Source organism: Rhinolophus sinicus, linkage group LG07 (genome assembly GCF_036562045.2).
Source record: "Rhinolophus sinicus isolate RSC01 linkage group LG07, ASM3656204v1, whole genome shotgun sequence".
NCBI classification, from domain to species: domain Eukaryota; kingdom Metazoa; phylum Chordata; class Mammalia; order Chiroptera; family Rhinolophidae; genus Rhinolophus; species Rhinolophus sinicus.
Window position 1 is genome coordinate 49,404,633 of NC_133757.1, and position 26,336 is coordinate 49,430,968.

At 55.8% G+C, this 26,336-nt stretch overlaps 1 protein-coding gene across 1 annotated transcript; it reads right to left on the reverse strand.

Moving 5' to 3' along the window:
- SPOCK2 (SPARC (osteonectin), cwcv and kazal like domains proteoglycan 2) lies at positions 1-26,336 on the reverse strand. The gene is made up of 12 exons (XM_019745881.2): positions 25,998-26,336; positions 25,370-25,855; positions 12,674-12,682; positions 12,189-12,234; positions 11,806-11,920; positions 10,185-10,299; positions 8,323-8,437; positions 7,820-7,939; positions 7,122-7,340; positions 5,591-5,653; positions 3,981-4,118; positions 1-3,863 (listed from the first exon to the last, which is right to left on the reverse strand). Exons 2-12 carry the CDS (start codon positions 25,556-25,558, stop codon positions 3,718-3,720), a joined length of 1,275 nt encoding a protein of 424 aa, XP_019601440.1. The 5' UTR covers positions 25,559-25,855; positions 25,998-26,336; the 3' UTR covers positions 1-3,717.

Genomic DNA, 26,336 nt, shown 5'->3' on the forward strand with positions numbered 1-26,336 from the left:
TGGTGTTTATAAAGTTTTTATTTTCCATTTTCTTAAAAATAACATTTGATTTCCTTTATGCATGTGTGGAGTGTACTGGTTTCCTTAGGCTGAGTAATAGGCAGATAAAGACAACACGAGGCAGAGTCCCCAAGTGGAGGTGGGGGCTGGAGCGTGAGGGGTGGGGGCACAGGATAAAGGGAGTGGGTGGGGTGATCCACGGGACGCTTGAGTGCCCATCAATGCACACACACGGTCTAACACTTTGTTTTTCGATTTTTAAAAAGACATCTAAAATTACTGAGAGATACAATTTCAGCACTTAAATATACAGACGGAAATCCAAGCACTTGAACACAATTCTTAACTCTAAGCTCAGTTATTGCACATGACACAGTTTAAGTAGCTTCAGGCTATAAAGCAGTTTGCTCTGCTTGGGACTTCCTTGGGATGTCTCGAGTCTGCTTTTGCACCCCCAGTGGCTCTTCCCTTTGACCCCTGCCAGCCCACAGCCTCATGATGATGCCAGATTAGCCATTCTTTCTCCCCAAGGGCTGAGGGTGAGGCTTTGGTGAAATGGACAGTTCCCATGTGAATCCCGATGGACCCACCCACTCAGAGGTGAATTGGAAGCAGATGGAACTCATGAAAGGCTGAGTGGGTGGCCTGCCCACTAAAACCAGGCAGGCTGGCACGAGGAAGGAAGGATGATGAGTGACCCCATGTGGTCACAGACCCAGCAGGACAATAGAGAGCAGCCATAATGCCCAGTGGGTCTCATCAGCCTCTCCCTCCTTCCTGAGCGCCTGGCCACGCCTCTTCCCACATCGCTCTTGGACCCTCTCTGAGTTGTCTCTCAAGGCACATTTGTTCTCTCCAACTCCAACCTACCCCACCTTAGACACACCCGTATCTCCCAGCACCCATGGGTAAGGGGGCTTTGGGCAGCTCCAGGGCCAGGCGAGAAACTGTTTTTAACATTTTGGTTGAGCTCTTTTCAACACAGCCTTAGTTCTGCTGCCTGCCTAAGCCAGGGGAGTGGGGACAGGACAGACAGAGGACACCCAAGGAGAGGAGCATGGGAGGGCCAGGTGGTAGGCGGCGTAATCCAGGGAACAAATCCACGGTGCTGAGGAAGGCCACCCCGAAACCCTGACCACGAGGAAACCTGCAGCTTGTCGGATGGGAACTCACTTGGAGGCCTTCAGCTTCCTGGGCACAAGCTGCTTTGTCTAGTTTTGGGGACCTCTGTCTCAGAGAGTGAGGTGAAAAGCAGTGTGGGGGCTTCAGAGGCAGGGAGGGCAAGGCTGGACCCCTGAGTCCCACCAGGGTCCAGTTCAATGCCTTTTGCTTTCTTTCTACAACATATTTACAAGGTCATAAAAACGTGCACAACCAGAAGACACAGAGAGAGCATACGCACCACTGGGAGAGGAGAACAGTAGGAGAGAGGCACCCCTTCCTCCCTGCCCTCCCACCCCAGAATCCCCCAGCATCCTAAACAGCCGCCGCCCCCAAGAGGACATTCCAGAAGTCTGAGCCGGGGCAGAGGGGAGAGACAGACAGATTTAAATCCTAGCGAGAGCAGGAAGTTTCAAGTAGCTCCGAGTGAAAGAAGCTGCTGCTCAGAGAGCAGAGGGCGGATGTGAAGGACATTTCCCTGAACTGAACTGAGCCGGGACCAGAGGGAGGAGGTGGGAGGTCAGGGAAGGGGACAGTGGGGAGACGGGACGTGGGGGACCTGGAACAGTGCGACACCTTAAGGGCCAGAACTGTGCTACAGAAAAAGAAGCGGTTTAGGGGGGTAGCTGGAGTTTCATTATTTCCCCCGAAGAGAGGACGTGGAAGATGTAGATTCCAGGGTGCAGTTACGGGGCAGACTAGTGGAGGTTCTTCCATAAAAGTCCAACAGATGCAGCGGATGCTGCAAAGGCCGGGAGAGCCAGGCCGGAGCCTTGTGCAGGGAACCTCGCTGCATGGACCCCACCCCCTGCTGCCTACCCAGCACACAGAGTGCCCCTCCTCATATCCCAGGCCCCCAGGGGTGGCCCCTTGGCTCACACACAAGTGCACACACGCACACACACGCACACTCACACTGCACTCACCATGCACCCAAGGGCATCAGTGGCCCAAGTCTGGGCAAGAAATTCTTCACCAGCAGTGTTAAGGGAGAAGTGGACAGACTGGGTCAGGGAGGGGAGAACATGGGGACCTTCTCATCCACCCCGGCCCCCACCTGATAGCGAGAATTGGGGAAACGGCAAGGTGTGGCCTCAGGGCCTAGCTGCCAGTCCCAACCCCTGGGGCTTTTCACAACTCCAGAATATTTACTTCAGAGCTTGGAGAAGCCTCTCCACTAGAGCAGCCCTAGGGGACCCTCAAAGGGGACAAGGAAAACCCCAGGGACTAAAAGGAGTGGAGCTGGAAATGGGCCACGGCACCTCTCCCTGGAAAAGAGACAGAGAAATGTCATGGTCTCTGAGGGCAGGAAGGCGGCAGGTTTCCACTGCTCCTCCTTCACAGGGTCTCAAGGACAGGCCTTTCTGTGGGTCTGGCTGGGAGGGGAGCACTTCCTAAAGGGTCACGGAGGAGGTGACACACAGCCTCACCAAGCCCCAGGCTCTTCACCTGCAGCCTCACCCTCAGGCTCCCAGAGTGGCCCAGGGGACCCCAGCAAGGAGGACGGGCTGGTGCCACACTCCACGTGGCCAGGCAGAACTCACCTGCCCCCCAGGAAACAGCCCCCACCTGAGACCCAGAGAAAGAGGCTGACGGTGCCGGGTCTGGCATTCAGGGCTGCCCTGTCTCCACGCCTGAGATCTATAATGGCAGGTTTATAATGGCAGACTCTCCCTGCCCAGTCGGCGCCTCCTCCTCAGACCCCATTCCGCCCCCGGGCAGCGGGCAGTGTGGCAAGGCCTTCCCGTCTGCCTGCTTCTCAGCTTGTGCCCCCAGCTCCCTCTCGGCCACCTCTAGCCACACTATCCTGGCTTAGGAGACTTTTTCTAGTGCTCGGGAGTCCAGCCAAGGGCAGGGCTGGTTGTGGTGGGTGTCCGTGCCCATCTCATCTGGGGCCGGTGGGGCTGTCACAGCCTAGTCGCCGAGCTTTGGGAGGACCCCCAGCCGGCAGAGCTCCTTGTCCTCCGTCCCCTCTGCAGTGGGGACATGCCCACAGGCAGAAGGGGAGGAAGAAGGGCAGGCAGGGGCAGGAGGAGGCAGGGCCGGCTGAGCCGAAGGTCGCCCATCAGGACAAGGGTATCAGGGCAGGTCCGGAGGCGGCCAGAAGACGTGGCGAGGGGGGCATATTATTTCATCAGTTTTGACCTTCCGGTGGGTATATATGTGTGAACATGTATATTTTTAAACCAACAACAAATGGAAAGAAAATAACTACAAGGAGGCCAAAGGAGCCTTTGGGTGACACTCTGCCAGGAGCAGTGTGGATCAAGAACACGTCTGTCCGCACATCTACACACATGCATGCGTGTACACACACACACGCACACGCACACACACGCACGCACACGCACATACACACACGCAAGTGTACATCCTGGCCACACATGGCATATGTGTGCCATGCACACTCACGCTTCCAGTCCTCCCCGTTGGAGCCAGGATCCTTCCAACTGTATTTTCCGGATCCATTCGTAAGCTGTCTGCTTCTGTCCAGGTCTCTGCTGGCCTGTCCCCTGGCCGCGGCCCCCTGGCCCGCCACGGCCCCCTTCGGGCCATCTACCAGATGTAGCCGCCGTCGTCCGCCTCGCCTGCCTCGCCCTCCTCCTCCTCAGCCTCCTCACCCGCTTCCTCCGTCTCCTTCTCCTCCTCGTCCTCCCAGCCGACGCCGCTGCCAAAGTCCCCTGAGAAGCCCACGATGTCATCTGTGAGGTGAACAAGCCAGCGTCAGTCAGATGGGGAGCCTGCTGGCCGTCTCACCCCACTGCCCACAGGCCCTCCCAGGAGCAGGTCAGCGCCCCCACGTGCCGCCTGGCCCTTACCGCAGTCGGGGCTCCCGTGCATGCGGGTGCCGGTCAGCTCCAGGCCCAGCTGGTCCACACACCAGCAGTCGCCACTGCCCTGGTCACACTGCATCTTCCGGTAGTAGCCATCCTCGTCACAGCTCGGGATGAAGACTCCTGGATGGGACCGGGCCCGGCAGGGTTACAGCAGGGATCTTCGGAGAGGTAGCCCCAGAGCCTTGGGCACGAGCAGGGGGTCCAGACCCCACCCGCCCAGGTACCAACCACCCCACAAGCCTGGATACCAGCGTTTCTTGCAGCCCCGTTGATTGGAGATGAGAAGACCCGCCTCCCTAATGACCTACTCAGGCCCCGTGAAGGCTCCCATGCACCTGTACGGCACCTGGCCTCCGTGGCCCCAGTCTTACAGACGGCCGCTCTGATCTCCTCGTGCTCCACACCCCGCATCCTATGGCTGCCCCTCTGGCCTGGCTGTCTTCCACCAGCAATGCCCAGCCGGCTCCTTTCTGCCCTTCTGACTCTGACCTGCCATCAGGGCCTATCTGCTTTCCCACAGGCTGCAGAACTGCTGCACTCTGTCCACTCAACAGACATCTTCTGACATCACCACTCTCAGGGCCCAGAGATAGACTCTGTCCACTTAAGGGGGTGAGACTCACATGGAATTGACCAGGCACCGCCAATGGGTGCCCAGAGGCCCAAAGACCCAACAAGCATGCTTGGGAACACAGACCAGAGAAGACGACAGCGGCTTCCTGGAAGTAGCAGCACTGAAGTCCACCCGGAAGGCCAGTGGGCTCTTGGTCCTTATGGCTGTGACGTGCGGCTCCAGGATTTGTTTTCACAGGTGCTGGTCTCATCAGCCCCATTAAATGCCATGCTGCTCTCGGAGCTATGAGGCCCCGTGCTACCTGCCTCTCAGACCTCTGTCCCCTCACTCACCACGCTCCAGCTACATGGGGCCTTTCCTTCTGTTCCCCAAGAACCTTGAGTGTTTTCTTGCTCTCAGCTCTGCACTAGGCTGCCTTGTTCTCATTCCTCAGGTGTCTCCTTAAATGCCAGCTCCCTGAAGAGGCCTTTGCTGAGCCCCCGGGTAACTTATGCCCACACGTGCTCTACCTCACACCATACAGACGCAAGCCACAGTTGGTAGTTCTGTCGTTTTTGTGTGTTGTGTTTCCCCAAGTTGCCTGTGCGCTTTATGAGGCCAGGGACCTGTCACTTCTGAGCTGGGCTGTGTTTATTGTTGTCTCCCCAGGGCTGGGTGCCAAGTACTTGCTAAGTAGCGCGTGTCTACTGTGGAGGGGCCTCGCTAGAGCTTTGCACTTGCCCTTGCTGAACTGAACTGAATGGAGGGTTCTAGAAACCTTCTGTATCCCAGCCTCCAGCTCCAGCACAGGTGGGCAAAAATTAGTGCTTAAAACACACGTACTATGGGGCTGGTTGGAAGACCCTGCCCCACCATGAGGGTGGAAACAGGAAGTGAGTTTCCCTCTCCTGTCTTCCTAGGCCAGGCCTCCAGGGGTTCAGCATCCTCCCTAATGCCCAAAGCGGGGGGGCATGAAGCCTCAGAGGGACCCCGGGCCACCCCTCCCTGCCTCCTCCTGGGGTCCAGGGCAGCCCCTTACCTGGCTTCTTCTTGGCAGCCTCCTGGATCTGGATGCGTTCCAGCTCCATGAGGCAGGGGGGTTCTGCAGGGAGAGAAACAGCCTCTGATGGGGATCGCCCTATGGTGCTGGTAGGACTCACCGAGCGTCCCCCACCCCAAGGCTTAGAAACCCAGGGAGGGGGCACACTGCAAGATGAAAATACCCAGGCCTGGATACAGGGCCAACCCCACAGTGGTGGGGGATGCACTGATCCCTCTAAATTCCCCAAAACTGACACAGGAACTCCATGAGATGAAAACACCCAGGCTCCAACTGGCGGAAGCTATTCCATGGTGGTGGGGTGGGCTCCAAAAAGCCCAGGGCTCTCTGAAGTTGTGGGGGATCCATGGGATGAATAAACAGGATGCAAAAGAAGAGTGAACGCAGACAGTCCCCAGGGGGAGAGGCCCCAGGGGGGACGTAAGACCTAAGACCAGAGAGGCCGTTAGATGGAAGCCTAAAAATAACTGGCAGCCAAATCTAATTTGCCTGTGACCTTGAGAAGTCCCCTAGCCCTTCCCAGCTGGAGGCCTGGCTGATAGTAAAATGAGCTCCGTTCCCTAGCTTCTGCCCAAGAAGGCTGCTGTACAGAATCGACAGAATGAGCTTCAGAGGCCCGGAAAGAAAAGTGTGAGCGTGATGCAGATAGCGGAAGCTGGGCAGTTAGGGGAAATAAAACTGATCAAAAGACCTCACTTGGCAGAGCAATTTATCATTTACATGGTGCTCTGTACCCAGATTTTCTCAGTTCATCCTCACAACCATCTCTGAGGTAGGTATTGTTATCTCTCAATCAGAGGAAGAAACCAAACTCAGAAAGGTTCAGCTGCCTGCCCAGGGTCCCAAACAAGCATATGGTGGAGCCCTGGCAGAAGCCTGCGCCTCGGGCCACAGGTCATGTACTACTTCCACTCCACAACCACCACAGAGCCAGGCAGGGCACCAGGGGCCACCCCAGGGGCCCAGCGGGTCAGCGGACCCTCAGGACCTCAGTTTCCTCATCAGTGACAGTCGCCACTTGGCCTAGATGATCTCTAAGCACATGTCCAGCTGTGGTTCAGGGTATATAAAGCTAGTAAATGATGCCATATCTCCAAGTCTAACGATCACCCACATCATCACATATTTGGGGCAAAGAATGTGAGATGCACCCAGAAGTGGAGTCATTGAGAAGCCAGTGTAGCTTTAGCGTCAGGACTCCTCAGCCCCTTCCAAGCTCCTGCAGGAGTCCCTAGAAATGTTACATTTGTAGTTTCTAATACTCTTTCCTAAAGAAGGCCTCCAAAAGTGCATAAGCTTCAGGACCCACATAGTCTGGATTACCTCGGAGCCTGCCAAGGAAGGGAGTTCAAGTATTGGCTTCGCTGAGAAAGTACAGGAAGTGGGTGAGCTGGGACAGTTCTGAGACCAGGGAGTTGGCCAAGATGGAGCCACTCCGACTCCGAAAGCGAGCCTGGAGCGAGAGGCAGAACCAGGCGGGCCAGGGGCCCTGGCGAGGAGCCACACTCACTCTCCCTCCAGAAGCAGAAGCACCACTCAGCAGTGGAGACACGGCCGTCCTTGTAGGTGTCGCAGGAGTTGAAGAAAGGGCGGATGCAGACCTCGTATTTGTCCAGGTTGATGGCAGCCAGCTCTGTCTGGTCCAGGAAGAGGTCGGCACTGGTGTCCAGCTTGGAGAACATCCAGCCGATAGAGTCCTTGCAGCTGGCCCCCAGGCTCTTGTCCAGACCTGGGGAGAAGGCCAAGGTTCCAACATGCTCAAGGTAAGCACTCCATCCATCTGTCCATCCATCCCTCCACCTTCCCATCAACCCCAGCCCTCTGTTCAGGGCCAGGGCAGCTCGGACTCTAAGCAGAGGGGTGAGAAACTCAAGAATGGCCAAAGGTCCATCTGTCTGCCTCTACCCAGGACTGTACCTCAACCATTCAAAACCTTGTTTGAAAGGCCTTCAGGAAAAATAATTCTTTACCTTTCCTTGGCTACCCAACTCAGCGTTTAAACTCCCTCCACCTATTTTAATAAGTTCTTCCCATTAACCAACCCAAATCCCTCCTGTCTGGCTGAAGCCCACTGACACTTGTTCTGGACTTCAGGCCCTTTTAGGGGCTCAGAGTCTGGCAATGTGAGCACAAGAAGGGCTGGCCCCAGTGCACACCTGTCTCCCCATCTCCCTCCCTCCTCCCAGGCAGAGCAACCGGCTCCTGTACCACTGGCCGGCCTGGCTCCGCTGCTGGTTGAGCTGTTCTGCTTGGAGTTCTCATGGAGGAGCTGGAACCAGTCCCGCAGGCGATCTCCCAGGTCGGCCAGGTCCTGACCCGTGCAGGTCTCTGCGGAACAGGGAGAAGGAGGTGGAGTGAAGGGGGGTGAAGCAGCAAGCGTGGTCTGAGCTGGGAATGCTACCCTACAGGCCAGGAGGCCAGGCAGTGATCAGGGATGCTGTGGGACGGGGAGTTAGAAATCAGGGGTTCCCTCTCTCACCCTCTCCCGTCTTCCTCCTCCCCCTCATTCCCTAGGACAGGCTCCCTTGTGGCTGAGGCCCAAGCCCTCCTGCTGTGTTAACCAGGCCCCCCCAACCCCACAGGGCCTCAGGCCTGTCCCTGTTTTTGCTACTTCTCCCTTGCCACTCCACAAACCTCTCTTACCATCCTGGAGCCCTGGCAATGAGACCCACCCTTCCCCCCAATCCTGTCTGTGACCCAATGCTCATTACCTGGCTTGCCATCGGTGGTGGAGGTGGTGGCCTGCTCCGTGGGGCATGGGCAGGGCCCCTGGCATCTCACCATCAGCTGCTTGCTGCTCAGGCACGCCTGCTGCTCCAACTTACACTGTGAGAAGAAAGGTCAGATTGGGTGATGGGGGCCTCACCCCAGGGATCCCTGCAGCTGCGGGCACCTACCATGGCAGCAACATCTGCCTTCCCCGTTGGAGACAAGAGGACAGTGCCCATGAAAAGCCTATGGGGCACCCCCCTGCCGGTCCCTCTGGAGGCCATGGGTGCACAGTATAAGGGGCAGCAGGCCCCAGAAGAGGAGCCTAGCAATCGAAGGCTATCATGAGCCCCACTCTGCACCAGTCTGCCCTCTCTGCACATTTGTCTTCCCTGGGACACCAGTCTCCCCATCCCCTTACCCCCAGCCACCCACCGCTCCTGTTTAGCTATTGCCCACCCCCCACCCCTTTCCCTCATGGCCTCTCTTCCTTCTCACCACAGTCCCTTGGTCCTGGGTACCTGGCTGCTGGCCCCTCCCTCAATGGGCTTCCCACAGTCACCTCCATGGGCTTGGCTCAGCTCTCTTGATAACAAAGCACTACTGGCTATTGAACATCTGCTAATTCCCAGGCCTTTACTAAAAACACTTGGCCGCAGCTGTTAGCTAAAGCCAGCTGCTGAGAGGAGCTCATCCATTCCTGGCCCTTAAAGCGTTTTCCCCTGGTGGTGTCTGGTTTCTCCCCGTGGGGTGACCACTAATGAGAGGCCAGTCATAGCATTTTACAGCATTATCTCACTTGGTCCCCCTCAGCTCTTTGAGGGAGGAATTGTGTTTCTCACGCTCAGCAGAGAACATGGAAGCACAGAGACGCCCAGGGACTCACCCAAGGCCACAGGGCTGGGATGGAAGCCAGACCTCCTGATGCCCTCTGCCTCCCCACAGGACAGGCTGTGCCCCTCAGACAGGCTCCCAGGCCCCTTGTGCCCTGGGGCATGGGACACAGCACTCCCCCCTTCTCCCTCTCCCTCTGCCAGCACCACCTGTCTCCTTTGTATCCCTCCCCCGCCTTCAGGGCAGCTCCAGAACCTCGGCCTCCCCCCTCCCTCTCTTCTCTGGGTGACCTCATCCCCTCCCCAACTTCAATCATCACTCACAGTGAGGGCTGATCTTACACCTGCATCTCACCCCCAAAGGGTGCTTAAGCCCCAGAACTCAACCCAAGCTAACAGTCAATGCTCTCTGAACACCAACCAAATCCCAACTCCTATTGCGAGTAGAAGCATTCACAATTAGGCCCTGCACTTTCATAGTACTCTAAAGGTTATAAAACGCTTTCACAAATATTGTCTCATTTAATCCCCACAAAAATCCTGTAAGGTGGCAATTCCTTCCCCCATCCCTGTTCCTTCCTTTATTGTCTCACAGAAGGGCACTTTCTCCTGCCCCAGAATGCCCTGTGCTTGCTGGTGAACACCATCCCCTCCAAATGAAATCTGCCTGTGGAAAGCTCCATCCTTCACCCTGTCCTTCACCTCCAAACTGTGGACCACAGCACTCCTTCCTTCAGGAGACCCTTTCCTTGTTTATTCTGACTTGGAGTTACCTGCCCATCTGCCTCTTCCAGGCCCCACCCCCTATCCGCACCTCAGGGTCTGGCTCAGACTCTCAGGTGGCCCCAGCCCAGAACTCAGGTGTCCCTCCTGTGACTGGCCACACTGACTGCACTGACTGAGCCCTTCTGGTCCCACATCAGCACTGGGAACCCCTCAGGAGACCCCCTTGCTGCTGGCTACATAGTCCTCTGTTCCCTGTGGCCTCGGGTGCACCCCACCTCCGCCCCACCTGGGCCCGGGTTCCTCACCACTGAGCTGTAAGTGTGACCATCAGAGCCACAGACAGAGGCAAGCTGGGCCATGTGACAGGGCTTGCAGACGGTGTCTTTGTTTCCGTGGAGTTTCAGGGCAGGCTGCTTGATCCTACGGGACAGGGGTAGGAAAGGCACATGGAGAGGGGTGAAGATGAGACAGGGACAGGGAAAGCGAAGGTTCCGGAAACTGCTTCCAACAAGAGGCTGGCAGTCTATAGCAGATACAGCCGCTTCTCTGCCCCTGCCACCCTCCTCCAGCACCTCCAGGCAGACCCTCCTCCCACTGCTAAAGGTGGAACCAACTAGGAGAGGTATAGGCTCCCAGTGTCCCCTTCTCCAGAGGTTACTGAGTCCAGCAGGGCCTTCAAGGCCAACTGTAAGACATAAAAGGGAGATGCACTTCGCTTAAGGGGCCAGACCAAATCAGAGGTTGCAAACGGATGGCCCGGGGGCCACATCTGGCCTATAGACTCATTTGTATAGCCTCTCAGGGTGTTTGTTTTGAATGGAGTGACTCACCAACATTTACAAAATGGAAGAGTTCACATAAAAACCTGGATTCCTGGCCTTTCTTAGTAAAATGGAAGATGTGGAGATCCTGATCCTTCATTCTCAGGTCACCAGGATCAGCCAGTGCCGCTTTCCACAGGGCCTGGGCTCACCAGAGTGGCCGTCACCAAGCTCTCTTCCTACATTTGCATGACCTGTCAGGCCCCTGCAGCATCTAAGATTACAACCATAAGTCTCCGGGCTCTGATTCTGATTCAGGAAAGAGGGGAGGGCGTTGGGCACTTTTCCAGGCGTCTTGGTGCTGGGTAGGATCTTGTCTTTGGACCAGAGCTAAAGCCTTAAACGCCCCTCACACATTCTCTCCTATGCAAGTGTCAGAAGCTACAGCCCTCAGTATTTCATCACGTTGTTGCATGTCAGAGCTGGAAGGAACCTCAAACTATCTGGGCCAACCTATTTGTCTTAACAGATATGGACACCAAGGCCCAGAGAGCTCTGACTTTCCGGAGGTGATTGATCGCCCATAATGTGATGGTTTTAAAATACGTCTGCAAATCCTCTGACACTCCTGCCTTCAAAAGGTGGAGCCAGATTCCCCTCCCTTAGAGTGTGGCAGGCCTTATGACCTGCTCTGAACAACAGAAGTGGCAGAAGTAACGTTGGTGATCTGAGGCTAGGTCATAAATGATGTGTGGCTTCCTCCTCGCTCTCTCTTTCGTGGATGACTCGCCGAAGGGGAAACCAGCTGCCATGCTGTGAGGCCACTCGAGTATCCCATGGAGAGGCCGTGTGACCAGGAACTGAGGTCTCTGGCCAACAGTTATAGGAGGAGCTTAGAAGTGGATCCTCTAGCCCCAGGCCAGCCTTCAGACAACGCAGGCCCAGCCAGCATTTTGGCTGTAACCTCATGACAGACCATGAGCCAGAACCATCCGACAGAACCACTTCTGGATTCCTGACCCTCAGAAAACTATGTGAGGTAACATACGTTTGTTATTTTAAGCCATAAAGTTTTGGGGTACTTTGTTTTGCAGGAAAAGCTAACTAATACATGGGAGGGGGTCAGTCAAGCTGTTACTCTTTAAGCAAACCCCAAGCCCCTCACCTGTGCTCCAGCTTCTTGCGGCTGATGCACATGGCCCGCTGGTAGCCCTGGGCGATGCACACCTTGTGACGGCTGCACTTCACCTTCTGGCAGGGGTCCTTGGTGGTGTCCAGGGCTGCAGGGACACATGGTCAAGACACAGGTCATCCGGGAATCAGTGCCAGAGAGCCCAGGACCGCCCTCCCCCACCCCCCAGTCCCACTTCTGAGCTGGGAATCCCTCTCTCCAGCAGCCCTTGCTAACTAGAGCTCCTCAGCTCAGAAGTCCCACCCTCATGGGGCCTGATTGCCCAAGGAGCCCCCAAGGCCAGAGTCGGGACTTGCCCTCAGGCCTCAAGTCTCCACGGGTGTCAGTCCCCTTCCCCTTCCTGGGAAGGACATTACCTTCTTCTCCTTGCTGATTATCCTCCCAACTCTTGATGTAGTCATCCTAGGGAAGGACGGAGAGGGGTGAAGGAGAAGGGACAGGCTAAGCGTCACATCTCAGCGGAGGATCAACTCCAGGGCCAGGGAGAGGAGAGGGCCGGGCCACTGTTTCCACATGCAAATTGCCACCATCTGGGTGGCTGCCCAGACGACCCCTGTCCACCCAGGTCCTGCTAGCTGCCTTCCCCAGACCTCTATCCCCCTAAACCCATGTCCAAAATCCCTTCCAGCTTCTCCCATAAGCTCCTTAGTCCCCTCATCCCACATTGGTTGCTAAAGGGAAGAGGTCAGGGCAAGGAAGATGAGAGGAGAGGAGAAGAGAGGGGAGGGGGGGGGGGGGGAGGGGGGAGGGAGGGAGGGAGGGAGGGAGGGAGGACAGGGAAGGGGGGTGGGTATGTGGCTGCAGAGTGACTAAATGCAGTGGGGCCCCAGGCAGTACTCACCTCCACCTCCTGGGGATCAGAAAGCAGCAGCAGGCCACAGGAAATGGAGCAGGAGAAAGGGAGAGATGGGGATTTCAGTGTGAGGTCCCAGGGCTTCCCTGGCCTCATCACATGGCTGTGGGTGCTGAGCAATGGTCTGGTTGTTATGGGCCCTGACCCCTAGAGCCTCTGACCTCTAATTGGAGGACAGTATTCCTATATCTTCACCACAGAAAGCGTAAGACCCGGGCCCGCTTAGGGCTGGTCCTAGAAGCAATAGGGTGAGGCCCGTGGCACTGAGAGAGTGAAGCCCCACCCCTCTCCTCCGGGCCCTGAAGATGCTCCCAATGGCCCAGTGCTGGCTCCACCATTAGGACAGATGTCTGAGGGGCCCGTACTACCTGGGAAGAGTGGTTCTCACACCTGGGCGCTGGGTGTCCCAGAAACACCACTCTCTCCCTTTACTAGGGTCCCTCCTTGGCAATCCACTCCCCTGACACTTGCCTACCATGTGAGTGAGGCTGAAGGAGGACCTCTCTTCCAGGCTGCACAGGGACTGTTTTTTACTCAAGGTCTGACTTTCCTGCCAAGTTCAGATGGTGCACTGAGAGAAAGAGAGGCCACAGTGCCTCCCATGTTGATGGTTTCCTCAGTTACCACCAGCCAGCTGCAAATCCTCAGATTCAGAGGACCCTGAAAAGGCTCTCTGACGTCATCTGGCCCAGGCCCCTTTGTGTGCGGGAGAGTCCGGAAAGCCCAGAGACTGGAAATGAGCTGCCCCAGGTCCCACAGTCACAGAATCCAAGTCTCCTAATACCCACCAGAGTCCTGTCTTCTGGCTACAACACACGGTCTCGGAGACCAAAGGCACATGCGAGATGGCTCCCCACTCTGCTCTGGCCACAAGGACCTCCCCTGAGCCCATGGACCCCACAGTGGCCAGAAACAGGGCAGCTCCCCCCCAGCCTAGCTCACTAGCACAAAAACCCCGAGTCATTCTGGTTTTCCCACTTTCCTCTATGGCGGCAGTTGTTGAAAACCAGCAAACAGCTCCCACGGCACTCCTGGTGGAAGCTCTGCCAGCCAGGCAAGAAGAGGACTCCTCAGGACTGGAGGCTGGCAGTGCCAAGGAGCCAGCTGCCAGCCTCCTCTGGACGGAGGTAGATGAGCATGAGGAGCCACCCCTCACCCTGAGTCCCGCCCACCTGCCAGGCCTGGGGAAAAGGGCATGGGGCTGCTGCCCTGGAGGGCAGCCACCTGGGAACAGCAAGGGGCACAAAGGAGGGCCTCCACAACTGCTTTGAAAGCCCCAGGGCTCTGGGGCCTCTGAAGTCTCCCCTGGAAGTTGATGACTTCAAAGGAACAGGCAGGGATAAGAGCATCATCAACACTGCCTCCCAGGCAAAGGCCAGCAAGGGACCAGGGTGGAGCTGGCAGTTGGCATCAGCACGCAGGCAGAGCGCACTGTGGTCGGGTGACCATGGAGTGGGTGCTTCTGCACACGTGTGTGCATGCACGCAGGTCCAGGGTGCACGCATGCACTCACGGGAGTGTATTCTGGAGCACGTATATGTGCAGGTCCTCATCTGTGAGCCTGTGTACATATGCACACACGTGGGCACAACACTAGGAAACAAGGACACTTCGCGGCATCTCACCCAATGCCAGATGGTTTTTATCCAGAAACGAGTGACAAAGCCCACTTCTGAGAGCAGTCCTGTTTTCTTGAGCACCAAGTCTCTCCCTCCGGCTTGGTCTTCCTGCCTCTTCCACAGACAGAGGGTGAGGCAGGGATGGGAAGGAAGGGAGAGGGGCGAGAGACCAGCAGACTTGTCCCCTGTGAGGAGGATCTGGCTTGCACCAGCTCTGCTCTTTCTGTCTTGCCTTCACATGTGTCTCTGTGTCTCTTTGTCCACATCCTTCTGCATTTCTCTCCTCTTTTTCCTCTCTTTTGCCCCCTTCATTCTGCCCATATAGGGCGCCCCCCACACATCCAAGCAGCCAAATGTCCTGCAGCCCTTGAACCCAGGAGCAGGCAGGAGGAAGGCCTCGGAGGGCGTTCTGGGGAACCTGGCCTGGGAAGCCTGCTGGGCACTGGACAGACCAAGCCAGGCTGTAGGCTCAGGCACCCCCCCAATTCCACAGGGCATGGCCTGAGCCCACTTGAACCCCTGGGTGAGCTTCTAAGGAGATCGCAGGGCAGCTGACAGGGAACTGAGGCACAATTTCCCTCATTTGCTCGGGCCAAAGGAAGTCAGCCTAGACTTGGCCCTTCTTCTCCAGGACTCCTCAGGGTGGAGGGGTCTGCCCCTGGTATCCACTCCACCACAGATGGGAAATGGAGGCTGAGAGTGGCCAAGTGGCTGAGGCCAGGGTTACAAGGTTGGGTAAAAGTAGGGACTGGCCTCAGGTGTAGGAGCCTGGTTCTGTCCTGCCTCTGTTGCCGATGGATCGTGTTTTCTTCTGAGAAAGGGGGATTTGCTCTGGAGCAAGGGCCAGGCCAGAGGGGAGGTGAGATGGGCCATCGGGTGAGATCCAAAGTTTTGGGAAAAGGACAAGCACGTCTATTTTACCTGGTTATTTCACCTGGTTAGTTCAGCCAGCTATAACCGCCCCTGCCACCCAGCTGTGCTCAGCATAGAGCAGGCGAGTGGGAAAACGTTTGGAATGTACAAGTATGCTATGGCTAGTATTTCATGGTGCTTTTAAATGAAGTCCTCTCCAAATATTATGTATCAGTCTTCCTTTTATCCTCACAATCCTGTGAAGTAGGCAGGGCCATTAGAATCAACCCCATAAAAAAAGAGAAAACTGTGGCTCAGAGAGGCAGAGCGATCGGCCAAGGGTCACAAGATTGATGAAGAGGCGAGCCAGACTCCCCGACTGGACCCCACAGGACAGACCCTACACCCGACCTTATAGGTAGGTGGGGTCTCTCGGTGAGAGAGGTGCAGAGTCTTGCATGGGAAGGGGGCAGGAGAAGACTTTGGACGCGCAATCTGTTCTAAATGTGGCTCATTGCATGGCCTTGGCAAGTCACTTCCCCTCTTGGGGTTAAGAGTCCTCTCTGTGCCATGTAGGCACTTCTCAGCTATGCCTGCACTTTAGAATCACCTGCAGAGCTTCTTAAACCGTCCATTGCCCAAGTGCCACCCGAGCCCATGGCCATCTCCTGGATAGCGGGCTCTGGAGAGTTCCCGCTGGGGCTAAGCACGCAGCTGAGTGAGCCCACTGCGCCAGCTCTCAGGTCTAAGGGCCCTCCAGAGCCGCGCCTTATGTCTGAGGCTCGTCTTATCTTCCCTGGGTCTTCATTTCTCCCGTGGGGCTTCAGGGGTGAAAAAGAGCAGCTCTCCTCTCTCTGTCGGACGGCGCCTCACACAAAGCAGGTGCTCAGCGCTCGAGCAAGAGGCCGACGCGCTGGAGCCCAGTCTCCTGACGCCAGGCTTTTTCCTTTGGAGCGCTCGTCAGACTGCCCCCTCCAATCTTACATCAAGCCAAAGACTCTGCCCGTTCTTGTCTTCCCGTCCTGTCCACTCCACCTCCTCGTCTCTCTAGCCTGCCCTCCCCTCACCATGCCCACGGCTCCTACCTTCCCAACCCTGGCCTCCATCACTTCCTGCGTTCATCTGTCCGTCCATCCATCCTCCACACTGCTGCAGCTATAGGGATCTTTCTAGAACACAATTCTGATCATGTCTCTCCCTCCTTAAAATCCTTCACCGAATATACACTTTGCTCTCATTCTGAAAAAAAGTAGGTAAAAAGGATTCATACCAACACTGGTTTCCCCTAGGATAGAGAATTTGGGCATATTTTTGCCTTTTCCCAAGTTTCCAAATTTTCTACAATGTGAACATGTTTTACTTTTTTAATGAAGGGGGAAAAAACCACCATAAATATATTATACGACCCTCAGTGGTTCCCTGTCACCTGCAGAGGAAAGACTCTGGCACAGCCTTCTCCCCGATCTGGAATGTGTGTTTGCATCCAGCCCAAGCACTTCTATTCATCTTTCAAAATTCAGTTCGGTCATCATTTCCCCTAATCTGCCTCATATCCAGTTTTCCTCCAGACGAGGGCACCTGTAGAAGTTGATTATTACTCCTGTTACACCGAGCAGCGTTGTAGCTTCTGCCCTATTTAGATGACTAGTTCCTCGAGGGCAAAGACCATATTAGGCTCATGTGTCTATGCCTAGCACATAGTAAAACTACTACTACTAATAGCTAACATCGTTTCAGCAATTACCATGTGGGAGGCATTGTGCTAAGCACTTTACATTCATTGGCTCATTTCCTCTTCATAACAACCCTAAGAAAAAAATTACTATCATTACCCCCATTTTTCAGGTGATAAAATTGAGGCTTGGAGAAGGGACTTATTCAGGATCACACATCAATTGCACAGCAGAAGAATACTGGCATCCCCAGAACTGTGATTCCAGAATCTGTGCCCCAACAGGACTCTGGACTGCTCCATACATTATTAGCAGGTGAAGAAAGTCCCAGGCTGGAAGCTGCACCCAGGCAGCCCAGGCTCAGCGCATGGTGGTTTCAACTCCCAGGCAGGGAAACCTGTAGCCATAGAGGAGGGACTTGCAGATGTGGGGCAAGACACCTGGGGGCCCCCCTTCTTCAGGCACTTTTCCAAAACCCCTTCACACGCCCCTGGTTTGGCTGGTTTGGAACTAACCCATCTCTAGCTTTGATCTCTGTGGCTCAGCTCAGTTGCCATGGAGACGGGGCCCACCGTGCCAAGCCGGGGAAGAGATGCTGGTGAGTGCGCAGGCCTAGCTGGGCTTAGGGGCACATGCTGCGAGTTTCTAAACGCTGTTTACTTCCTGTCATTTTAATTAGCACCCAAATCACCCGCTCACTTCACTGCTTGAATTAACCCAATCTCTCCACGCCTGTCCATCTGGTGGGGAGGATGAGACACAGCAGTGAATGGAGCAAAGGAAAAGCAGCCCCCCTTCCCTAATCAAAGCCCTGATTTATTGGGCTAAAAGCCACCTGGGCAACTCTCCACCTGCCTCAGCAGAACAGGATAATGGGGAGACTGACCCACAACATGGAATCAGGGCACTGGGTTACCGCTTGGCCTTGCAAGACTGTGGGCTCGAGGCCTGCCCTCGCTGGACCCCGCTTCCTTGTCTAGAAAAGGGAATGACGCCTTTGTGTTCCTCCCGGAGCTGCAGAGTACTCTGTAAACTGGGGAGTTCTATACTCTCAAATGCCACAAAACAGGACCACTGAAGCCTCTGGCACCCAAGGTGGGAGCCTGGCAGAGGGCTGGGCAAGATGTACTTTTGGGTTTCATGGTCATAATGGGTCTCAAATGTAGACTTTTGACATTGTTTCTAAGTGAGGATCGACAGCCAGAGGCACCCCAACGGGACCAAAGGATGCTCTTCACAAGACTTTAAATAAACCATAACTTTGTCACCCTGTTATGGTATTTCTTCATTTTCTAAAAGTTCAAGAACCTCTAAAAATGGGAGTGGGCCAGGCCTCTCTCAGCCTCTGACAGGCCCCGTCCCCAGCATTATTTCTGTCTCATTCCTCAGGTGAGGGAGCCTCCAATGGAGCCCAGTCCCCCAGAAAAGGCCCAGGGTGGGGGGACTTGTGGTTGGGGCCTCTTACTGCCCATCCCTGCAAACAGCCAGGGGAGCAGGAGTGAGAGGCCCAGGAGGGAAAGAGGAGGGGCCGAAGGGGCTGCCTGGGCTCCCTTCTCCGCTGAGGACTGACACCCCATCACATGGCAAGCACAAGGCATCTTGAGGAGGCAGTGCCCTCTGCGTGGAGGAGGTTGGGAACAGGCACACTCATTAAATATTTGCTCCTCTCTCAGAGGGAGCGGCAGAGGCTATTAGGCCTGGACAAACAGAAGGAGACAGGCATCTGGCAGACTCCCCGCCTCCCACTCCTCTCCCCCGGGAGGAATTTCCTTGGAGGGCAAAAATGTGCTTATCACTCCCTGCATGCCAGCAGCTCTGACGCTACCTGGCCGCAGGTATGCCCTCACCAACCCCCTCTATGCTCCCCGGCCTGACCTCTCCGCTAATCCAAGGGGCATCTGGGGCTACTCCCCCAGTCCTTGGGTCTTTACTCCAGGTGGCAGCCCCTGGTGTCCATAAAGGGGAGAGAACAGGGGAGCTGCCTTGGGACCTTGGTTTCCTTTCTGGAACATGAGTGGGGGTGGGGGCAGCATTTCAATCCCTGGGATCTCTGAGGAAGACCCAGAGATGGGAGCTGAGGAAACACAGACATGGTGTGGTGAGAGGGGAGATGGGCTCTCAGGTGCCTCCCCTTCTCTGGGTCTGTTTCTCCTCCTGTCAAACGTGGGGGCTTAGTGCTTAGTGCTGCCGAAGCTCCATGGTTCTGCTTCCCCAGCTCTTCCAACATGACAACTTTGAGAAGAGAGGAAAAGGAGCCTGAAGGAGTTCAGATTCTTACACATCCTCCGATCTGTGCAAGGGAACAAAGGACCAGGGAAGGAGCAGAGGTTGCATCCAGGCAGAGGTAAAACAGGCCTGGCCTGGCTAATCTGTCCTGCTGAGCGCAGCCTGAGCTCTCAGATGTCAGGGAAGAGAGCAGGCGTGGCAGGATGCCCTGCCTTGGGCAACCTGTTCTCCACCTGAGGGAGCACAGGTGATGGGTGATTGGCCTGTTCTGTGGGCATACTGAGGTTGGGGATGGCGGGCTCTGGGCCCTCAAACCCCCAGGTGAAGGGGGGAGGCTGGCTACAGTTAAACCCAGGCCCACAGACACAGGGACACCTGGGGAGGCCTGGAGGACAATCTTCTAGCACGGTATCATTCACTCCCTTATCCTACCAATGAATCATTGGAGACTCAGGGTGCCAGCATTCTCATTGTGACTGTTCCAACATTTTGGGGTCCAAAAAGAGGAAGCCATCGCCCCCAAACAAACAGCACGGCTCAGCCCAGAGCCACAGCTCCCCCTCAGGCCTCTGCTGCCTGAACGCAGTGCTGCTACCCAAAGAGGACAGGGAGGGGCTCAGACGGTGGGTTGGTTGAGATCCTTTCTGCCTCTCGCATTCCACAGTGCACACATTTACACTGAGCACCTACTGTGGGCACAAACATCCTGTGCAATGCGTGAGGACACGGTGGTGAGGTACACCAAACAGTCTATTCCCAGACCCTGCCCTCAGGGGCCTGCCTACCCTGGGAGGTATGTGGTAAACACACGTTAAAAATACCAGCAAGAGGACTCTTGAGATACAAGCCTACAGTGTGAGGCCACGAGGCAGCGCCAACATGTGCCAAATACATTTATGGCCAATAAATATTGCAGGAACCCTGAGAAAGGAGCTATACCTGCACCTGAACGCTGGCTGAACCCTCGGGAGTCAGAGACTGGCCCATGTCAAGCACCACATCACCCTACAGCCTGCAGCTGGGGCTAGGTCTGCCCCCAAGGTTAGACACAGTGGTATCTACGCTTTGTATCCAGGCCTATGGCTGGGCACACATTGTCCTTGTTTCCAATCCTAAGACATTTCCAGGCCATGTTACAACTGCAATAAACATATACAGAAACGGTACGCCCACCCCCAGCCGGGTGTTTGCCCCAAGATGACATGAGGCCCCATTTCTCAGGTTTCTCAGTCTCTGGCTAATACATACCCTACCCTGTCCTGTCGCAGATACTTCCTCAGGAGCAAAGGGAAATCCCTTCCCTAAACCCAAAGATTTGCTGCCAAGCTTGTCACAGAGATGGGGTGGGAAGGTGGGAGATATCTGTAGGTGAAGGGGCTGCTGACGGGCTCTAGAGCCATCTCCCTGGAGTCACAGAATGACAGGGGCTCTGTAGCTTTCTGTTTAGCCTGCTCATTACACCAGTGGGAACATCAAGGGCCAAAAACGTGAAATGGTTCATCTAAGGCCACCCAGCTAGTTCTGTCCTCGCACAAGGAAGAGAAGCTGAGTGCTCTCCCTGGGCCCTTGGGGCAGAACAGAGCTCTTCCACTGCTCCAGACAGCGGCCTGACCTTCTGGAGGATGGGAGGGGGTGGTGTTGGCTTTCCATCCTCTTCAGACTGGCTGGAAGGGGAAAGGAGCATCTGACATCCTCTCCAGGCAGAGTGCTCTTCTCTCCCTCTCTTCCCAAGGCTTGGAGCCCCACTGGGTGTTCAAGAGTCCCTCCCCATGTTGACATAGCTCTTGGAGATGCCACCCTGCTTCAGGGAGGAGGAGGTTAGGGGAGGACCCTCTTCCTATCCACAAACCCACATTATGGAACCCGTTCTGACCCAGCTTCAGGCTCTTCTCACTTACCCACAAACATCTGTACAGTTCATCCCCACACTTGCATTGGTTTAGGCGTGGGGGCCAGGGAGAGGGGAGGCGTGGTAAGAAGGGAGCCCCTTTGTGACTAAAACTTGCTACTGGCCTATTGGGTGATTGTGAAAACATGAGAATCCTAAGTAGCCAGCAGGCAATATTCCCCTGGGCCAGAGCCCAGCATCACGGTGAAGCCCTGGCATCTACTGTGTTTCCCCAAAAATAAGACCTGGCCGGACCATTAGCTCTAATGCATCTTTTCGAGCAAAAATTCACATAAGACCCAGTTTTATTTTACTATAATACAAGACGCGGTCTTATCTAACATAATAGACTATAAGACCGGGTCTTATATTAATTTTTGCTCCAAAAGACACATTAGAGCTGATGGTCCGGCCAGGTTTTATTTTTGGGGAAACACAGTAGGAATTGTTCAGATCTGCAGTTAATGAGTGAGTTGTGAACACACATCAGCATCTTTCTCATGGAGACTGAGGCATGGTATGGGCTAGCCCCAGAAATGACGATCCATCTGGTAGTTTTTCTACGGGGCTGGAGAGTGTTGGCTGCAACTGAAGCTCAGAGAGGTTATGTGATGTACCTGCCATCATGTGTCCAGCCAGTGGCAGAGCCAGAAGCTGAACCCAGGCCTTCCGACTCCCAGGCCAGAGCTCTCCCAGCAACCTGCACTCCTGCCTGAGTGGAGCGCTGCCTTCGGACAGGAGGTGGGGAGCAGCCTGGTGGCCGGTGCAGCAGACACGGAGGGCCTTGCCATGGCCCACCTTCCTAGGAGGTGTTGCTCCTGCCCAGCGCATCCTTGAGGTCACAAGCCAGGCTAGATTTTGTTCTTCAGGGGAGACTCCTCCTTCCCATTTTCCCTAAGGGTTAGGCCTAGAGTTCCTGGAAAAGCAGAGTTGAATTAGACAATCAGGTTTCAAATCCCAGCTCTGCCACTTCCCAGCTATTTGACTCTTGGGTAATTACTTAACTTCTCTGTGCCTCTGTTTCTTCAACCACAAAATGGATGGACTATAAAGTAATGATCATTACAGGTTTTGGGGGGGCACAAGAAGCAATACATGCCAAGTGCTCACTCACTACAGGGAATGGCAGGTGTCAGCACTCAGTGCAGCCAGTGATTCAACACATATTAACTGTGTGCTGCCTGGGCGCCCAGCACAGTGCTTGCCGCTCATAAATGGCATGAAAATTGAATGGAAGTGGAGTACCAAGTAGAGAAGAGCCAGGAAGAGAAAGAAGTCAGTGCCGCCTAGCCAGGCCCTTGGAGCCCGCCGAAAGAATGCCTGTCTCCTTTCAAATGTCCACCTCCATCTCTGAGGCCCTGAATGCTTTTTCCCAAAGACCTGCAGTAAAATCCCACCCCATTCTGCAGGGAGTGAGTTCAGAGAGGGTAGCCCCTGGGAGCAGGGCTCCGAGAAGCCCAGGCCTGCCCAGGACACGGTACAGCTGGATCACAACCTCCCCTCCTCCTCGGACATGAAATCCCCTCCTCCCGGGCAGCGGGGCATTGGGCATCAGAAGAGATCTGCCCAGGCACAGGATATGAGAGCCCTGCGCCCACTGGAGGGGAGGATTACTCTGCTGGCAAATCCTGCCACCCCTATAATCCTACTGCTCAGAGAAAGAACACTAAACTGAACTCCCCCGAACCAGCTCAGACCAAGTCCATGTTGGAGCAATGGCCCAAGCTTTCTTCCGCTTCTCCGTTCTCCTAAGCCCCTTGACTTTATTCCCTCAATCTTCCCCCCTCAATTCAGTCCACACCGTTTAATGAGACATGTTCCCCATCCATGCTACTCATACTACTCACTCCTCAATCCTATTTCCTGAGAACATTCCACTCCTACTGCTCACCTTCCACCAAGGCAATCTGGGGACCCTGCGCCATTTTGTGATTGACAATGAACAAAGTTCTGGCTCAACCTGGCAACACCTTAGAGCTTCAAAAGAAACTCCTATCTCTCCTTTGAGGAGCCAAGGAGTGTATTTTCAAGAAAGCTAGCCTGATAAAGTGCATACAGAGCCTGATGCTACAGTGCCCAATTAATTAGAGGGCCTTCAGCTCTTAAGGTGGGAAGTGGGGCCTGTGCTGAGCGGAGGGATGAGAAGCTCCGATAGTGCTGGCAGAACCGGTGTCCAGTCTGTGCACTGCACAACTCCAGGGGGTGCCATTCACATTGTGGCATACCTACACGCTAGTTATGCAATGCAGTGGCTCTGAGCCAGCAGGTTCCTGCCTTTCTGAAGAAGCTGCCAGTGAGTCCCCAGAGCCAGACCCTGTCCTTCTCTCCCTGACCCTGTGCTCCCGCAGCCATTAAACCTACCTTAAGTAGGTTTCTTAGAAGAAATCTGCCCTATAAAAGCCTGAGGCCACCCAAATCAATACATGCCCTAAAGCTTTCCATGAATCCTATGGGGGCAGGTCCTGCAGAATTTCAAACCTGGTGCCTTTCTTCTGATGAGCATGGGAGGAAGGGGGAAGTGGTTGGCTCCAATCCAGGGAGACAGGTGGGCAGCCCGGTGCCAAGGGTCAAGCAGCCAATCATTTATCCTCACCCACAGAGTTGGCTATTGGAAGCAGGTGGAGCAAGGGAGGTGAAGCAGCATCTTTTATTTTTAAACCTTTAATGCTCTGATTAAGCATTTCTTTTCCCTCTGACCTTCACCAGTTCCACTTTGGAAGCTCAAACAACCAGTGAGTGTGACGGAGGCCTGGACCAGTGACACCTGGAGTCCGGATGGGCCAGCCTGCTGCCGCCCCCTCGCTGCTGTGGCCGGCCTGCCTCCCAGGCAGCGGCAGGAGACTGCAGCTAATCTGCGCTGGGCCGGCAGGGGCCGCGGAAAAGGCTGGAGCTCCAGCTCCTCGCCGCCTTGGCTGGATCCACCGTGGGTGGGGCAACCCCCCCACCAGCCCTCTGGGGCCCAGGCCAGAGGACCTGGCAGCATGCTATTCCTTCTGATGAATTACAGCCTCCCAGTATGCCTTTGGAGATAAACAGTCACTTCTCTCACGACAACAAAAAGATCCATATCTCTGCCTCTTCTCATCGTTTGGCTGGATATCATATGAAGCAAGCATGTGTGTTTTAAACACATTTCTAGGAACTCGATGTACTCAATTTAAGAGATGAGAAAGGTCACTGTGTGGCCTGTGTCTTACGAGGTGGGTACGATGAAGGAATTTAGGGGATGAGGTGCAAGAACTGGGGTCGTGGAAGAGGCTTTCTGGGAACTGGCGTCCAAGAGCACTACTAGGTCGCAGGGACCCGCGTTTGTCTCCTCCGGTGCATCCGGGTCCATGCGCCACCTCACCCACCCCCCTTCTCTGGGTCCCAGCTTCGCCCTCTGCCTTCCCCTCCTCACTCTCACTTCCCCCTGTGGGAACGCCGCCTCCAGTTTCCCCTCTGATCTACAGGTGCCGGTAAACAAAGTGCTGCAGCGACGCCGGCTCTTCCGCAGCCACCTCCCCACCCCCAAGCCCGCAAAGTTCCGCCCAAGGTTAAGCCAGCGTTCCGGCGGCCCTCCGCCGAGAGCCCCCAGACCCAGCTTCTGGGCTTTCCCCTCTGCTTTCCAAGCCCCTGGGGCCATGAAGTCTTTCCTCCGGATCGGAACCGCTCCCCCAGCTCCGGGCTGGGCTCCCCTATGAAAGCCCCCAGGAAAACCAGCGCACACGCCGCTCTGCGTGGGCACCCCGACCTGGCTCTGGAGACCACCCAGGGATGGCCTCGGGGATTTTCACCGCCATCGCCAGCTCCCCCTCCATCACGGACACGCCTTTCACCATCTCGCCTTATGAGGATTTCTATGACCCTCCCCGTCCCCAAACTCGAAACCCCAGCCATGGGCCCTGTCCCCTTCTGTGCCCCCTCCCCCAAAGCCCAAGGTGGGAAAGGAGGGCACCCGCGCAAGACGATGCTATCTTCTACCACCGGCCCCACCCAGACCTGCCCTTTCTGCAGTGCCCCGTATGTGGAGCCTGCAGCATCCACCCGCCTCGGGGTAGCTCACCCCCAAAAAAACGGGGGGAGCAGGTCCGAAGCGCAGCCGCAGCCAGGGCCCCCCGCTCCAACCGCCCAGCATCCCACACCCCGCCTGCGAAGGAGACCCTGTCTCGAGCGCGCGCCCCCAGAGCGACTGCTTGTCCGGGAGGATGTGGAACTGGGTCCTAAGCCCGCAGACTACGGGGCCAAGGGAACCCAAAGAGGGGCCTCCGGGCTGGAGGCGCGACTAGCTGGAGCTCGTTGGGTGCGCGTTGTTTACTCTCGGTGCAATTAGCTGGCTGGGCTGCGGGAGCCTCTGACTGCGACCTCAGCGCGGGGGTCTCCGCTCCGAAGCTCGCTCCTCAAACCCGCTCCCCAGCTTTCTGCCCTCTTGGCCCTGCAGACTCACGTCTCGAAAGCGGTTCCAGTGCTTGATCTTGCCGCTGTACTGAGAGATGGACGACAGCCATTGCTCGTCCTCCATGAAATTACCGGGGGTCTCGCCCTCCTTGAGCCCTTTGGCGTCGCCTTCGGCCAGGGCGGCCGCGGCCAGGAGCAGTAGCGGCAGCGCCAGCCGCCCGCAGCCCGGAGCACGCATCGCGGTCTGGGTTCCACCTGGGGGGGTCTTGACTTCTGCAGTATTTTCAGGTCCTTTTCTCTCACCCCGCGGTTGGCGAAGCAAACGCTGTCGTCTTCCTCAGCAGCCCTCCTCCTGCGGTCTGACTCCAGCAACAGACGGCTAGTGGGTCGTGGCTGAAATGTGACCTGGTTAGGAGATGCACTTGTCTGAAAAAGCCCAGCGCTGGACCCGGAGAGGAAGAGATTCAGAGAGGCTGCGCCAGGAGGGGCCGCGTCTGTAACTGTAGCATCAGCATCACGTTTGACATCATCATACCTGGTTCAAAAAAAAAAAAAGGGGGGGGGGTTAGATTTCAAAGGGAAGTGCTAGATCAGAGCGCCCAATGCCAGCCAGCCGCAGCAGAGCCCGGCCCAGCCCAGCCTAGCACTCAGGGAATTGCAAACCAAGGAATCCAAACCTGAGGCGTCCCTGCTGTCTTTCCAAGAGTGGCTTGCAAGAAGGGCGCCGTCGTCTCCCGGGGGAAGATGGAAGTGGGAGAAGACACAAAACTCTCGGGTTACAAAGCCAGCCAGGCTCAGGTGTCTAAAAGGGAATTTGACCACAGACACTCTCACTCTCTCTCCTTGTCTCCCACCCAGAGGGGGCCTGTCCTACGGCCCTGACAGCTGGCTTCCTCAGAGTTATGGCTCTCCAGTAATGGGTGCCTTTGTCAAGACAAAAGCCATATAACACCTGGCTGCCTCAGAACTATTGCTCCCCAGCCCCACATGCTCTTTTCAAGGCAAACCCTGAGCAC

Bases quoted from the DNA above. Each gene is read 5' to 3' on its own strand.
- SPOCK2 (XM_019745881.2), bottom strand. From the start codon at position 25,558: ATGCGTGCTCCGGGCTGCGGGCGGCTGGCGCTGCCGCTACTGCTCCTG. The intron at 10,300-11,805 runs GTGAGGGGCTTG...CCTGTCCCGTAG, and splicing joins CGCAAGAAGCTGGAGCACAG to GATCAAGCAGCCTGCCCTGA. The intron at 8,438-10,184 runs GTGAGGAACCCG...TTCTTCTCACAG, and splicing joins GTCACACTTACAGCTCAGTG to TGTAAGTTGGAGCAGCAGGC.